This window comes from Maniola hyperantus, chromosome 2 (assembly GCF_902806685.2).
Source record: "Maniola hyperantus chromosome 2, iAphHyp1.2, whole genome shotgun sequence".
Lineage (NCBI taxonomy): Eukaryota > Metazoa > Arthropoda > Insecta > Lepidoptera > Nymphalidae > Maniola > Maniola hyperantus.
The window spans coordinates 6,742,843-6,758,159 of NC_048537.1; the positions used below are offsets into that span (position 1 = coordinate 6,742,843).

The 15,317-nt window shown below is 38.3% G+C and overlaps 1 protein-coding gene across 1 annotated transcript; it reads right to left on the reverse strand.

Moving 5' to 3' along the window:
• Positions 1-212: 212 nt before the first annotated feature.
• Positions 213-14,994, reverse strand: LOC117995124 (leucine-rich repeat transmembrane neuronal protein 1-like). Its single transcript, XM_034983124.2, has 5 exons — positions 14,593-14,994; positions 6,733-6,925; positions 4,819-5,377; positions 4,653-4,732; positions 213-3,815 (listed from the first exon to the last, which is right to left on the reverse strand). The coding sequence occupies exons 1-5, from the start codon at positions 14,598-14,600 to the stop codon at positions 3,609-3,611; spliced, it is 1,047 nt and encodes a 348-aa protein (XP_034839015.1). The 5' UTR covers positions 14,601-14,994; the 3' UTR covers positions 213-3,608.
• Between the last annotated feature and the right edge of the window lie 323 nt (positions 14,995-15,317).

The window sequence follows — 15,317 nt, forward strand, 5'->3', positions numbered from 1 at the left end:
TGTGGAAAAAGATAGCACGGCTAATTGAGGCGGCGCGTATTCCAGCTAGATTTTTCTCCATGGGATCTGTAAAGAATCTAAATCATTCAGTTCGAAAGCAATGTACTAGTATGAAACTCAGTGACAGAGGACCAGGCGAAAGAGTTTTCACAGAAGAATCTACCCCTATATCATTATCAGGTGAGTAATGCACAGGTAAAAATAAAACAATGTTTGTTCTGTAATATTTTGTAAAGATTTAATCCTTCAATAATTTCATATCACAGTGCAGTAGCTAGTTAACTTCTCATCTCGTTTATGTGTTTCTAAATTCTAAATACTATTAATTATGAATACAAAAATAGTTACATTATCTTTGGCAATATTTTGCACGCAATGGCGCATATTACACTGTCAATATTTGGTAGAGCCCGCGACAGTTAAATAGTCGTTCTTGAAGTAAACCGCAAGGCGCGTCGCAATAGCATTTTTAGGCGTCAATGGAGCGCATGATGCGAGGGAGCGGAACACACCAGCTCGCGCGCCGCTCAGCACCCCGCGTTCGCCATCTGCATTAGTGTGAGTGCTACATTCGTACATAGCACGCGCACGGAACAATACCGGCGCGAGCTCGCACTTGCGTCGTAGGTCAGACGCGAATATTTAACTGCCGGGAACTATATCATTCGGCTGGTTTACTCTGGCTCGATCCACACGCATGACGATCCATATCGTGGCAATGTTGATGGTATTGACCATACTAAATTGATAGTATCGCAACTTCATTGACATGTATCCGATCCCGGATGTTCTTGAAATCCTACGATACCAGAATTGCGATAGTGTACCTAACGTCCCCAATTGATTAAAAGTACACTGCAACACAACCGTTTCTATTAGTAAGTATTTGTTTACAAAATTTTGTTGGTAGCCTCCAAGTTGAAGCGGAGCGATGGGTCTTTGTAAACTAAACTTTTAACTCCACCACGTAACGACTCCGCAATTTGCGCGTCTTATTTTATTTAGGTTCATATTTTCTACCGTCCTATATCTAAAAAGCCGTTAACTGCTTAAAATACATAGTTTAAGTTATCATCAAAGTATGGGAATTTACAAAAAAACAAATGTTTCTAACTACGTCGGACCAAACGAACCTTGGTCCTACGTAGCATAATTTTAGAAACTCTCACATATTGGTTATTAAAAATTCTCACTTTTTTGGTGATAACACAGACTATTTTTTGCAATTGACGTTACAGTGACGTTGAGTTAGTGTATAAACTTACCCATCTTAAAAACTTATCTCTATTAATAATTATTTGGTATCTTGTAATCCACACGTGCTTTCATGCATATCTGCTATTAAAGAGTTCTCGACTAAGGTTCCTTGGTGTGTGTCAACCCAACATATAGATATAGGGGACGCCAAACTTCTTGAATGCTCTGAAGTTCTTATTTGCATACCTACTATGTACTTAGCTGGGCACGATTTCGTCCATTCATTTGGGCATTCAAGCAATTTTGCGTCATCCAAACACGCTGCACGTACCGCACTGCCGTCCTATATATTCTAAAAAGCCGTTAACTTCAAAAAATAATTTAGAGTTATTGCCAAAAATGGGATTTTAGGAAAATTTATGGTACGAACCACACTGCAAAACTACCTAAACATCCTATGTAGCATTTAAAAAAAAATAGTTTTTGAAAATCCCCAAAAACAATTTTTTGCAATTAACGATTTTTTAGATAAGTACACGGTAACAGTAGAAAGTTAGTATGACTTTAACTAGTATGTTTTTGCACCGCAAAAAAACCTGGCATACTATATTATTTCAGTAGTATTCGAGGGCCACCTGCATGAGTACCTTGCGTAGTACCAAGGTAACCTACCAAGGTATTTAGAGAAGTTAAAATTATGACAGTGCATAATCAATATATTTTTGAAAATTTATTGTACGTCCATAAAAACATAAATAAGTTCAAGAAAAAAAGTGACTGTCATAATGTAAATACTAGAAATAAAAATAAACTTGTAATTCCCACCTCCAGGCTAAGTAAAGTTAGCAATTCATTTATCGGAAAATCTATAAGTTTTTATAATAAGCTTCCAGAAGACATATTGGAGATGTCTCTCAACAAGTTCAAAGTTTTAATAAAACGTAAACTAATTGAAAAATCCTATTACAATGTAAAGGATTATTTAAGTGATAAGCAAGCTTGGGAATGAGTTGCTTAACGGATTGTGATAGTTCTAATAAGTTTCAGTAATTTTGTAAAGTGGTGATAATAAAAAGAATACCCGGCTGAGTTTGTCGTGGGCTCTTCTCAGACCTGGGCGCGTTTGGAACCCTCGTAGCTTTAGTTTTAAGTTTGCGTAATTATCACCACTATATTATCTTAGAAATCCAACATCTGACCATCAAAAAGCGTATTAATTACCTATTTTGAATAAATCATTTGACTTTGGTATAATGCGCTACGTCCATAGCATACCTACACACCAAGGCACCCTACCAAGTCATTATAAAATTAGTAATCCTAGTCAGCCTTTGTATAGCTTATTATTTTAATTAAATGTCTTAGGGCAGATCTTTCAATCACCAATACTTTAACTTAGATAAATATTATTTGGTGGTTGAAAAATTGTACGATTTTCGATCGAGAAAAATATAGAAATAACTATAGGTAAGAGTGATAATGATTTTAAAAGCCAATAACTATAGTATTAGTATCTGATTTAAATGATATCCTATTTATTAATTATGTTTAATCTGCTAGAAAAATAGCTGATTGTCTCAAAGCCACTCTATGTAGCCAACTGATGCTTAGGAAAACAGGTTAGTGGATTTTATACTTTTAAAGAACTGTCTAAAAGGCTACAAGAAGTCGTTCAATAGTAAAAAATATACGGCTACAAGTTTTTTTATTAGTTTTCAAAACTTGTTCCTTAACACAAACTATTAAGGTTCTATTTTTAATGGAATAACTTCACTTGTGGCCATATATTTTTTAAATCAAGCGTCAGATTGTGGCTGTCTAAACACTTTCTGTTTTAAAGCTCAACATTTGATGGGACCTTGATCAACATTATATATTAGGATGTCTTTCCATTAAAGTGGATCGATGCGGAGACGTGTTCAACAGTAATATATTTAATTGTTAGATGACATTAATTTTATCAAAATGGCGTGGTAATTATGTGGTCAAAAACACATGTTACCGCTCAGCTCCGTTTCAGTGGAAACGCATCCTTATTAGAGCCTGGCGTCCAATAGAGTTGAAATTGAGTCGTATATTATATACCATGTATAAATAGTATCCGGCAAGAAATTATTGTACATCAACTTGATTGCGGCATCGTAGAGCGTTGTCTCTGTCACTCATACCTATGTGACGTTTTGTAGGTCTCAAAGACAATTACAACGCTCCACAAAACCGTCTATCTCTTTCTAAAGGCAGATTTACAATATTTTCTGCCGGCTACTGTATAATATGTAGGTTCAGTTTAGGAAATGTATGAGGGCAAATTTATGCGATTCGATTCGGCGACCTAATGAACGCTAGCCTACGGTTACCTACTAAGTATGTAATTGTTTGCTGCCTTAACTCTTAAAAATATATAGCTAGAGCTACGATGCATTATTTAGTAGTATGGCAGTTGCGTTTTTGTCTACATCGGAGGGAGGGGCCGAGTGAATGGCTTTACAAGTTTTCTTGGTCTGCGCGACATTATGCCGATGCATTATGTACAGCAGCAGCACGAAGCCGACGAGGAAGCCGAACAGACCGCCAGCGATGGTCAACCACGTGCGGCGAGATGTATTCACGGTATGTATCTGAAACAACCAGATAAATCTAAATATATAAAAGGAAAAGCTGACTGACTCCTCTTTCAATGCACATCTCAAACTACTAGACGGATCGGGCTGAAAATTATGACGTAAGTACTTAGACATTCACTAAAAACGGATTTTGGAAAATTCAAACCCTAAGAATAGGGGCATAAGCTAGTAGGTACCTTATATGAATAACAGAATCATACTAAGTAATTTCTTGCTAACCCGCAACAAACATTTATAACGACCTCTACATATAAATCCATATAATAATAATAATAATAAAAAATATATTTATTTAAGAAAAAATATTTACAGGTTACACAAATTCAGGTATAATCATAAACTCGAAGCTTGAGTTTTTCCGTATACCGAAAATATCGTTATAAAATCGTGTTAAAATGCTAGCAAGAGTTCGTCAGATTTGGTGATGCCGCACTGAGAAACAACTTTTAACTTATTGTAGGGTATATGATAGGTTTCCATACAGAAAGTACTTAATAAAAGAAACCGCATTCAAATCGGTCTATCTGTTTGATCTCTACAATGTCACAGACTGATGCACACGTTAAACGTATAACAATTAACATCTCTCTGTTTGCGTCGGGGATTCAAAATATAGTCCGCGACAGTTCGAGATGGCAATCGGGGTATGAGGCGGGGGACGCCTCGCACACCCGGACGTCATCCGCGCTCGCCAGCACCGGGTTAGCGCGGGGGCTGTGCAGCTGTGAGGGGCGTTCCCTCCCCGATTACCTTTTCGACTTGTCGTGTACTATAGGTGACCTCTTTAAAATAATCTGAATAATAGATCCCTACTTATTATAAATTGTTTACCTCCGTATATGCATCTTGGCAGTTGTGATAACTCGTATTGAATCTGTCGGGTATTTTAAACTTCGGACAATTTTCAAATTCTGTAAAGAAAAGTTATATTAGTGCTAGAATTCTATTCCAATTTTATAGAAGTAAGTAGGTATTTAATCAATAAACTTATAGGTACCTCTAGAATTAAGCTGTGTATAGTCAGCCAGTTGAAAATAGATCTTTCGTTCTTGGAACCACATTATGCTCATTTTCAAATCGCAAAGCTTGATTTTTTCAATGGACTCTGATAAATCAACCTTCGTCAGTTTACACATCGAACTGAAGGCTTGTGCGTCTAGCTTTATCAGAGGATTGTGAGAGATGTTATAGAAAATCAATTGCGGGAGAATACCAAAATCTGGTAACACTTTTATTTTGCAGTCGGACAATTCTAGCAGTTCCAAAGGAGCTTTGATGGGCTTGCTTATTTCCATACTGCTCAAACTTAAATGTAACAACGGATTCCCGTTTAGGTATAACTTTCGTAAGGACGGCAGTTGAAATATAGCGTCTGTTAGCTCGAGTATGACATTTTTGGAGAGATCAAGAGTCTGTAGGTTAGTGAGATACGCGAAAGCGTCTTTGTGGATGGAATAGATTTGATTTTCGGACAAGTACAAGAATTTTATACTGGAATACGACGACAGTGTGTCGGCGTGTATTTCTTGTAGTTTGTTGTCGCTGAAGTCAAGGATCTGAAAAGGAGAGAAAATGTATTATAGACACGTGTTATTAACTGACGACTGTGACGACTTCTCTTGCGCAGTGGTAAGCGCTGTGTCTTAAAGTGGGAGGTCCTGGGTTCGGTTCCTGGCAAGGGCAATTTAGCAATTTGTTTTTTCTAAATTGTCTCTGGTCTGGTGAAAGCTCAATCTGACTGCGTCTTTTTACCATTAAAAATAGGTACGTAGGTAGGTACTTTTTGTTTCACAAAGCATTTAGGTACAAGTGCCAAGAGATAATAAAATTCTAATTTAAAGTAAGTACCTACTACTACCTACCTACATACATTAGATGGTACATGTATGTATTTAGATTGGCATAGAGTGGCTTGTAAATAAAGAAATAGACTTATGGCCAAAGAGCCAGCACGTGCCAGACCTTCCTTATTTTATAAAAGCTGAAAGTTTCTCTGCGTATTGTCCTGAACATTTAGAAGAATGTTTGTTACAAGTGTCTGGCAATGCATAACGTGATTTCTAATACTATACTCCGAAGAAAATATGAAAAAAATTAGACTTTATAGGTACTTTGACGTAAGATTTTTTACACCTTTATTACCTGTTATTTCCCAAAGCCACCATGATCCAAACAAACGTTCCTCCCAGTGTAGGGTACAATACGTGGAGAAACTTTTAGGTTTTATAAAATATGGAAGGTCTGGCACGCGCTGGCTCTCTCTCTATTATAAAAGCATTGCAAGTGTGCTTGCCCTGATTAGCGGCACAAAATTGTGGCAACAATTAAAATGACGCGTAAAAATAGATAAGATAAATCATTTTTAGATAAGATAGGTAGGTAGGTATCTGTAATAGGTAGGTACGTCTCTTACACATTATTTTAAAATGTACCTACCAATAGTAGGTAGGTAGGTACTTACCTACCTGAGTACTCATTTGGTACTCATGTTCAGATAACACTTTGTAGATGTATGATGGATTGATTAAAGATCTCTTGGTCTTTGTATTCATAAACAAAATATTATGAACTCATTTATTTTACCTATACACAAAATCAGCAATTGTACGTACGTACGTTGTATATAGTACGCGACAGGTCGAGATGGCAATCGGGATGGGGGCACCCCGCCCACCCGCACTACCCCCGCGCCAACCTGGTGCGGGATAGCGTGGGTGACATGCGGGTATCCGGGGCATCCCCCTGCCTTATACCCCGATTGTATTTCGACCTGTCGAGTACCTACTATACCTACGTAAATAGTGTATACCTACGTACTGCTACAAACGCTACAAATCTACTCCGCTGCTCCTACCGTATCATTTATTCTTAACTTTCTTACGAAGTAACTAATAAAAATAGTCATGCCTACCTCAATACCACCCCTGAGGCTCGGTATTTTAGACAGTCGGAGACCGCCGCAGTGAGCCCCGTACATCTCGAAGGCATACTCGTAGGTACAACGTGTGGGCTTCGAGGCCAGTGCTTCTATGTCTGTCATCTCTTTAGCGTATGTGTGAGCTGTGGAAGTCAGCACAAGCAAGAGCGATGGCAATATGGAAGATCTGTAAAATAAATAATAATATGTTTACTATAAAAACTGGTCAAGTGCCAGTCGGACTCACACACGAAAAGTTCCATACTATCGTACAAGAACCCGGCTGAGTTTGAGCCCGAGTTGAGCCCGGCTCTTCTCAGACCTGGGCGCGTTTGGAACCCTCGTAGCTTTAGTTTTTAAGTTCGCGTAAAAATTATCACCATTGTATCATCTTCTCTAATCCGTGGTATCATATTTGATTTGAACTAACAACTTAATTTTTTTTCAATTTTCATGACGGCCATTTCGAAATTTTCATTAGGTATTTGTTGATACAGTGGCAATAGAGATACGAATTCTGTAAAAATTTCAATTATCTACCTATTATACGAGATACAGTGCGCTGAAAGGAGGACGGACGGTCGGACAGACAGCGGAGGCTTATAATAGGGTCCCGCTGGCACTCTTCGAGCTTCGAGTAACAGAACCCTAAAAAGGATATCTTTGTTTATCTTACATTCTTAATCTTACCAATTGAGTATGTAGGTAGGTAGGTATAATAGAATGCTACTATCGGACTTTAAAAAAATCATTATTAATTATTTCATGTAGGTAGGCAAAGAAAATTTAATGAGTGACAGAGACTACGCTCTACGAAGCCGAAATCTCATTCTAAAGGTCGATGTACATTATTTTCTGCCGCGTAGGTACTGTACACTTTTCTAAAGGGATGATATTATCGAAAACTAATCACACTATCTCTATTTTATTCAAATATATCTAATGTTATGTTATATGCGCTGCTAAACCTAAACCTACATGTAGATAAGTAGGTACCTATCTGTAATAAGTAGGTACCTACGCGGTATGCAATGACAAACCAATTCTTTCGATTAACATTGGCAGGGGCGTGGGCACTGGGCCCGTCATAAAGATCAATCAGACAATTGGGGCCGCCAGCCGCCACGCACGATGCGCAGGAGTGTCCCTCACAATGCCCAGAGCTTCCGTTTGATGGCTCACTGGAGGTACAAATGTTCCAAGGAGTATTTACTAGAATATACTTACTGTTACTTCTGGCTGTCCACTTAGTTAACAGTCCTACGAAAACTGATAATAGAATACAATATGGCCGAATACGTAGGTACGTATCATGAATCATGATACTTTTAAGAGCTTCTTAAACATTTATTGGTATTTTCTGTATGAACCAGGCTCCTTGAGCTTTTCTCATTAATTTTATAATTGTTCTTCACATACAACCTTGATTTTGATAATTACTTGGTTTATTGATAATTCGTATGAACTATTTTTATTTATTTATTCAGTAGTACAAGTTAGCCCTTGACTGTAATCTCACCTGGTGATAAGTGAGCAGGCCGGCCGGCAGCAAGTGGTATGGCAGTCGGCCATTCCTATTCGGGAGGTTGGGGGTTCGATCCCTCTCTCCACCCTCTCCCTCTTCGGACTAATGTGAAAATTCCGTTATTGGTGAAGGAAAACATTGTGATGAAACCTGCATGCCTAAGAGTTCTGCAAAATCTTCTCAAAGGTGTGTGAAGTCTGCCAATCCGCACTAGGGCAGAGTGGTGGACTATGTCGTAAAAACCCTTCTCATTCTGAGAGGAGACCCGTGTTGGGTTGATCATGATGATGACTAAATGTAGACCTACCTACTCGCAGTATTCGCTAGCATATATAGTTTGAATGTCTTGTACAAAAAGTGTGAATCAACTGTGCGAGTTTAGTTCTACGAAGTAAACGACTAATTGTAACCAATATCTGTCGGAGAGACCAAGTGGTCAATTAAAGGAATTAATTTGACCTCCATTCATTAAGGAGGGACCCATGTTAAAAAACTTCGCGATCTTCACCTCGATGCCTCAGAGCACCTATCCTATCTACTTAAAATAATGAAATAAAATAATTAGAATTATTACCTACTTATTATCTTATTAGTACATATTATCCACCCACTTCCCGCTATCTTCCTATCGTATGAGCTAGCGTATGAGGAAGGCGGAGGATCGTGTGTGGTGGCGTGCTCTTGGGAAGGCCTATGTCCAGCAGTGGACGCAAATAGGCTGATTGATTGATTGATGACATATTATCTACACAGAATTATTGCGTAGGTATATTTAAAAGATCAATTAGGGAGGCTTATAAATCCAAAGTAATATTATAAAGACGAAAGTGTTTCTGTCTACCCGTTACCTTTTCACGGCCCCAACCGATTTTCACAATATTTTGTACAGAGATAGCTAAGTATCCCGAGATGGACATATGCTACGTTTTATCCTGGAAAACCAAAGAGTTCAAAATACCTAAATCCAAGCGGACGAATTCGCCGACATCAGCTAGTACTTATGTTAAACTAGCTGATGCTCGCGACTTCGTACGCGTGGATTCAGGTTTTTAAAAATCTTGTGATCTTTACGAGATAAAAAGTGGCCCTCTAATCATGCAAAAAATCACGTGGATCCGTTGCTCTGTTGCGACGTGATTGAAGGACAAACCAACAAACAAACACACTTTCACATTTAAAATAGGGGTAGTGATCACATAGAATTCATACGTGTTTTTTTGTTTAACCTTCAACAGTTTATTCTTGAACGCTTAAATAAGATATAGGTACCGTATTATCTCTTACAATAATATTTAGGGCATGGTCAATTTTAAAGATTATGAAATGAGATTCTTATTATCTTATCGATTAGTTACTTGAATCATATTGGCTAGTTCAGCTGACTGATTAATTTCTCGAAAAATAAACTATGAACTTGAAATGAAATAGTCAGGTAGGTACCTAAATAAAAAAAATTGAGTAAGAATCTTGTGGAGTCGAGTTTATAGATTTTAGGTAGGTATAGGTACGAGGTATATAAGGGACCATGAGCGTTTGCATTGGCCCTAATTAAGGATTTAAAAAATCAACAGAATCTCATCGGGATCTTTAAAAAACCTAAATCCACGTAGCCGATCTTGCGGCACAGCGGAAAAAGCTTTCCCAGGTTCCTATTACCTACTTATACCTACATACCTATTTTGATATTTATAGTGATATTAGGATGTATAGGTAGGTACTTACTCCTAAATAATATCTCGATTTTGACCTGACGGTTTTCTGCTATTGCGTTGCCGGGATAAGTCGCGGATATGATCGCAATTTGACTGATTTTTTTCTAAGTACTTCTTTAATTAGGATAGAAAATATTAAGCATGTTTAGAAGAACAATAAATAATGATATAACGTTATAATTTTTTGTAACAAAAGCAACAAAAACTAGCCATGTCAGTATAGCATTATAGTAGGTACCTAATAGAGTAGGTAAATGTTAAAAAGATGGGAGATTGACCATCATTGTCATATCACGAGGATGTCTCTCATTATCCCCGCACGGCACTGTTATTGCATTACTTTAGACTGGCTAATTTGCTATTAATCTAACTCCAATTATTTTCATTATATTCGCTGACGAATACTTAACTAAGTTGTTTTACAATGTCACCACATCACGGCGGAAAATTATAGGTGCGGTGTGTAGAGCGCGGAAACGTGAGCTGTACCTATTTCAGGAAGTATTTTTGTTGGACGAGTATTTTACTTAATACATAATATTAGGAATCAAAGGACTGGCTCATAGCGCAATGAATCAGCCGGGCTGTACAACAATCTTGGCACTATTCCACGCGGACATGATTTGTACAGTAATTAAACAAGGCTAGGTAGCTTTAAAACAATCAATTTTGGTAAAGTTAAGACCTCTACAATTATATGGGTCTATACTTATATGGGCCTCTTATGAAAGATCAGAGTCACTCAACGAGTGATAGAGAGAGTTATGCTTGGAGTTTCTCTACGTGATCAAATCAAAAATTGCATCCCAGCGCAGGCTACTTTTTGTGTCGGAAAAAGAAAGGGGTGTAAAATCATTATTCCACGCTGACGAAGTCACTGGCATCATCTAAGTAGTAAGTAATAATGTAATAGTAATAATATGTAAGTAGGTACCTCATTATGTAGATTTTTTAAATTTAATTTTTACTCAGATGTGCAATGCGGTCTGCGAGTGGTATAATTAGGTACTGTACTAGGTACCGATATTATATGGAAGCGGGGTAACCTAACTTGGTATGTCATGAATTATGTACTAACAACAAATAGAACAATAATTATACGATAGCTTTATCACATGTCACATTTTATCATCTAGACATGTTTAAGTAGGCATATAAATGACGGTTTTAAAACCTCGATAGCGCAAAGCTCGAAAAAGTGGACTCAATTCTAAAAGGTCGTAGTTAAGTAGTTTGAAATTATTAAAAAATAATTTTGGTGAATCATAACCTGACCATAGAGTTTAAGGAGTAGATACCTACTCGAAAAAAGTGGATCACTATTTGGATTATAAAAATGGGAAAAGTTTCATAATCACAAAGGATGCAATGCAAGCGTTTGTCAAAATGCACCGATATCTATTGAGTCAAAGTTTATCACGTCTAGTAAACGACGAACTTGGAATACCTACCTACTGGTATATCTCTGGACTGGAAATAAAGAGCGACTCATAGACTCATAGGTCAAGGAAGATAACCTCTGGAAGATTGTTAATAATTAATAACTGTTTACAGAAGATAACTGCAGTCTCCTTCCTTTGATAGCTCCGTGGTAGGAATGTGTGCAGAGTGCAGACTGCAGCGAAGGTTATCGGACTATAATACTTACTTATGTATAATTTTTAACCGACTTTCAAAAAAGAGGTGGTTATCAATTCGGCCCGTTTTTTTTAATGTACCTATATCTACTGAGTAGCTATACGCCGTTCTGAGTGCATTGATCTGAAAGTTCTAATAGATAATTCTATTAGTGGTCCGTATTGAATCCGTATTTGTAAGACAATTTTCAGTTTTAAGATTTTATGGTCGATAAATCATAACTTTACCGTAGAAAACTATCATGCTGCAAACAGTTAACAAATCTGCAGTCCGATAATTATGAAAGTTGACCATTTAGGTAAGTAAAGTAGGTACGTAGGTACCTATATTTTTTCAGAACTTGAATCACATCTATCTAGCTAATCTTGAGCTAATCCAGGTGGATCTTAAGCTAGATGGATCGGATGTCATTTGTTAAAAACTTAGGTACGAGCCTCTAAGGCAGTGATCCGACCGCCGCGCCAGCGAGAATACGACTAACTATCGGCGATTTTCTCTCTCAAGAAACGCAAAATAAATTCACATTCCGTGTTTTAAACGAAACAGATGCATATATCAAAAGTTGCTCTCTGACTGTTCACACTGCCGGCGACGACTCGCTTTACTAATTTTGTCGCTAAGCGACGAGCTTTCAAAAATAAACTCGTTCAGCGATGCTCACTCGTTTGAACACGTGTAACGCGCGCGCAGGTTTGCACAGGACCACAGAGTACTTTGTAAATATATGCACAGGACTGAGCGACCGCGGGCGAATGGCGCGAGTAATCGCTCGTCGCACTTGCACACTCGCTTATAGCCCGGCGACAAAACTATCGAAACTATACACTGCTTCCCGCTGATCCCCAACTCGTTTACAGTTCCTAGTTCTACTCGTTTTTGTTCATCGTCGGCGGTCGGACCACTACCTTTTAATAGGTACTACAAATTACGATTTACGAGTAGTAGATAGGCAAGTAGTCCTCATCGTCATTTCAAGCTATCAATCGCCGTCCCACTACTGAGCACGGGTCTCCTCTCAGTATGAGACCGGTTAGACCACCATGTTTCTAAAGTGCAGTTTTTATACTTTGAGAACATTACGGAGAACTCTCATGCAGTTTTCCTCACGAATAACGATGTTTTCCTTCAGATCGAATTAGCAATTGGGGAGGCAACGTCCCCACACCCGTACAGCCCCCGCGCTAACCCGGTGCGGGCGAGCGCGGGTAGACGTGTGGGTGTGCGGGGCGTCCGCCCGCCTCATACCCCGATGGCCATCTCAATCTGTCACGGACTATACATATTTCCAAGTTTGCGACTTTTTCCTAGATATTATGTAGGAGAACTAGAGTAACCGACATAGCTCAACGGGTTGCGAAGCTGAAGTGGCAATGGGCAGGGCACATGTTCTTACAACCGATAGACGTTTGGGTCCCAAGGTGCTAGAATGGCGACCTCGCACCGGAAGACGCATTGTTGGAAGACCCCCCACTAGGTAGACGGACGACATCAGACGAGTCGCAGGGAGCCGCTGGATTCAGGTGGCGTGTGGAAGTCCCTACAAGAGACCTATGTCCAGCCGTGGACGTCTATTGATTGATGTTGATGATGATGATGATGTTCTAGCCATCGAGCTAGTTGTCTTTAATAGGTAGATAGGTACGTTGAGGGTGGTGTGGTCTTATTGTGACAGCACTACATAAGCAATTAAATAAAGTGTGAACTGGATGGGTGGTTCATTGTCTTGTTCAAATTATGTTCCGTTGAGCTATCGACGAATTTAGGTCTTCTAAGTTAACAGTTACCTATTTGAATTTTATCTTAATTTTCTGTGAGGCAAAAACAGATTGGTTACATCACGGATTCTTGCAATGTACGTACGACCTAACCGCAAAGATCAAAACTCGCTTAACACCTTAATAATGATCGAATTCGCTTGCACTGCCCGGCACGCTTGTGGTATAATGTATCTGAGTGTTTGTGTGGCGTGTTTATAGAAAAAGGCCATAAGCGGGTAATATTAAGATAATATTAACGTGTCATAAGTGTGACTGGTTTTTGGTGTAATAGTTTTGCGGAATTGCTACTCGAATTCTGAGGCCGACCGTACCTAACTGAAATTGTGGCCAAATTTTTTCGTTACCTACAAAAAAGGATTGAACTGATAAGGTTGATTCACTATGTTTTACCGTGAAAAATTGGTACGTAGATAGATATGTGATTCATATTTTTCACATATTGGTTTTTCTGTCAAGAAATTCTTAGTGCTTACTAGTCTGGACTCTAGAGTCATGAAGTTTTGACAGTTTTTCATCCTCGTGCCTCGGAAAACCCGTCTTGCGCCTGCGAAATATTTCTACGGTCGTGTCGAATTGCTGTCCCATCGTCTGGTTATTAATTTCCAGTTAAACTTCTATCACCTAGTGATATTTACCTCATTTATGTAATGGATGAATTATTTCGAACTTCGATGATTCAACTGAAGTTCTTGGTGACAACAACAATAAAAGATAAATTTTCGTAATCAAAAACTACATATTAATTTAGCGTTTATTTTCCGCCTTGATAACAGTTAACATTAACAAGTTATTATTATTATTATTAGGAAGCCCAATACATAATGTATGAATTATAACAATAGGTACCTAATTTATATACCTGGGTACTTACCTTAATGGAGATCATAGGTAATATGTTCCTACGTAGGTACCTAAGATAAATTAGGTAGTCCTTATGTAAGGTTGTTTAAACATAGATAGATATACCTTCCTGCGTCTATACACAGCTTAAGGCTGCCTGTCGACTGATGCGGAGCGGAGCGGAGATGTGTATAGTTGACCAATCAGAGTTTTGTCAGACGGCGGAATAAAATCATCACGTTATTTACCGACAATCTGATTGGTTTGCTCAACACATCTCCGCTCCGCTCCGCACCAGTGGACAGGCAGCCTTATCCTATGTGTATCTATTAATAGTTTCGAAATTCAAAAAAGTACCTACCTGTACATCGTGAAATCCTGTAATTCAATACACAGTCACCGTATATCGAACTCTGAAGTCAACATCACCAACACCGAGCGTTCGTAAATTCTTCACTGATAACAAACACTTTATACTTAGAAGCGAAATCACCAACGGAAGGCGTTCGTTGAATTGATTCAATTACAGCACTCCTCTGCACATTGACTCCACTGTAGAGTCCTTAATGCGGAGATGTTTTTCTCTCGGAGGATCAAATGATACTGTCGCGTTAATCTTTTATCAACATTTGTCATTCTACATCCAGTATCAATTATTAGAGCTACGAGAAGCCCGCTTGAGACAATGAATACGTGAACAATCGTAGCAACCGAATATCTAGTAATTGACGAGGTCCTATCTGAATGATGCGATTGGTCGCATGATTATGTTTATTCTTGAAGTGTGTACTGTGTTCGTGATAAGTAAATGACTGTCTTTGTTTCGGACATTTACTTAATTATGATAGAATCTCTCGAATGCATTTTACACTAATGTGCGCATTAAGTACTTAATCTATTTCTTCATTAATAACTAAATATATGCCTATTATAAATAGGTAAGTAGGTAGCTATTATAACTAGGTAGGTACAGGTAGATGTAGCTTTACGACCCACAAAATAAATATAGGTACTTATATCTTACAAATATACCTACCGATAAATAGGCACGGTCTATGTTTTGTAAACTTAGGAAATTTAGTAGGT

Excerpts from the sequence above, each read along its gene's own strand:
- LOC117995124 (XM_034983124.2), bottom strand. Across the intron at positions 5,378-6,732 it reads GCCTCAGGGGTGGTATTGAG|ATCCTTGACTTCAGCGACAA; the intron begins GTAGGCATGACT and ends TCTCCTTTTCAG. Across the intron at positions 3,816-4,652 it reads GCCAAGATGCATATACGGAG|ATACATACCGTGAATACATC; the intron begins GTAAACAATTTA and ends TGGTTGTTTCAG.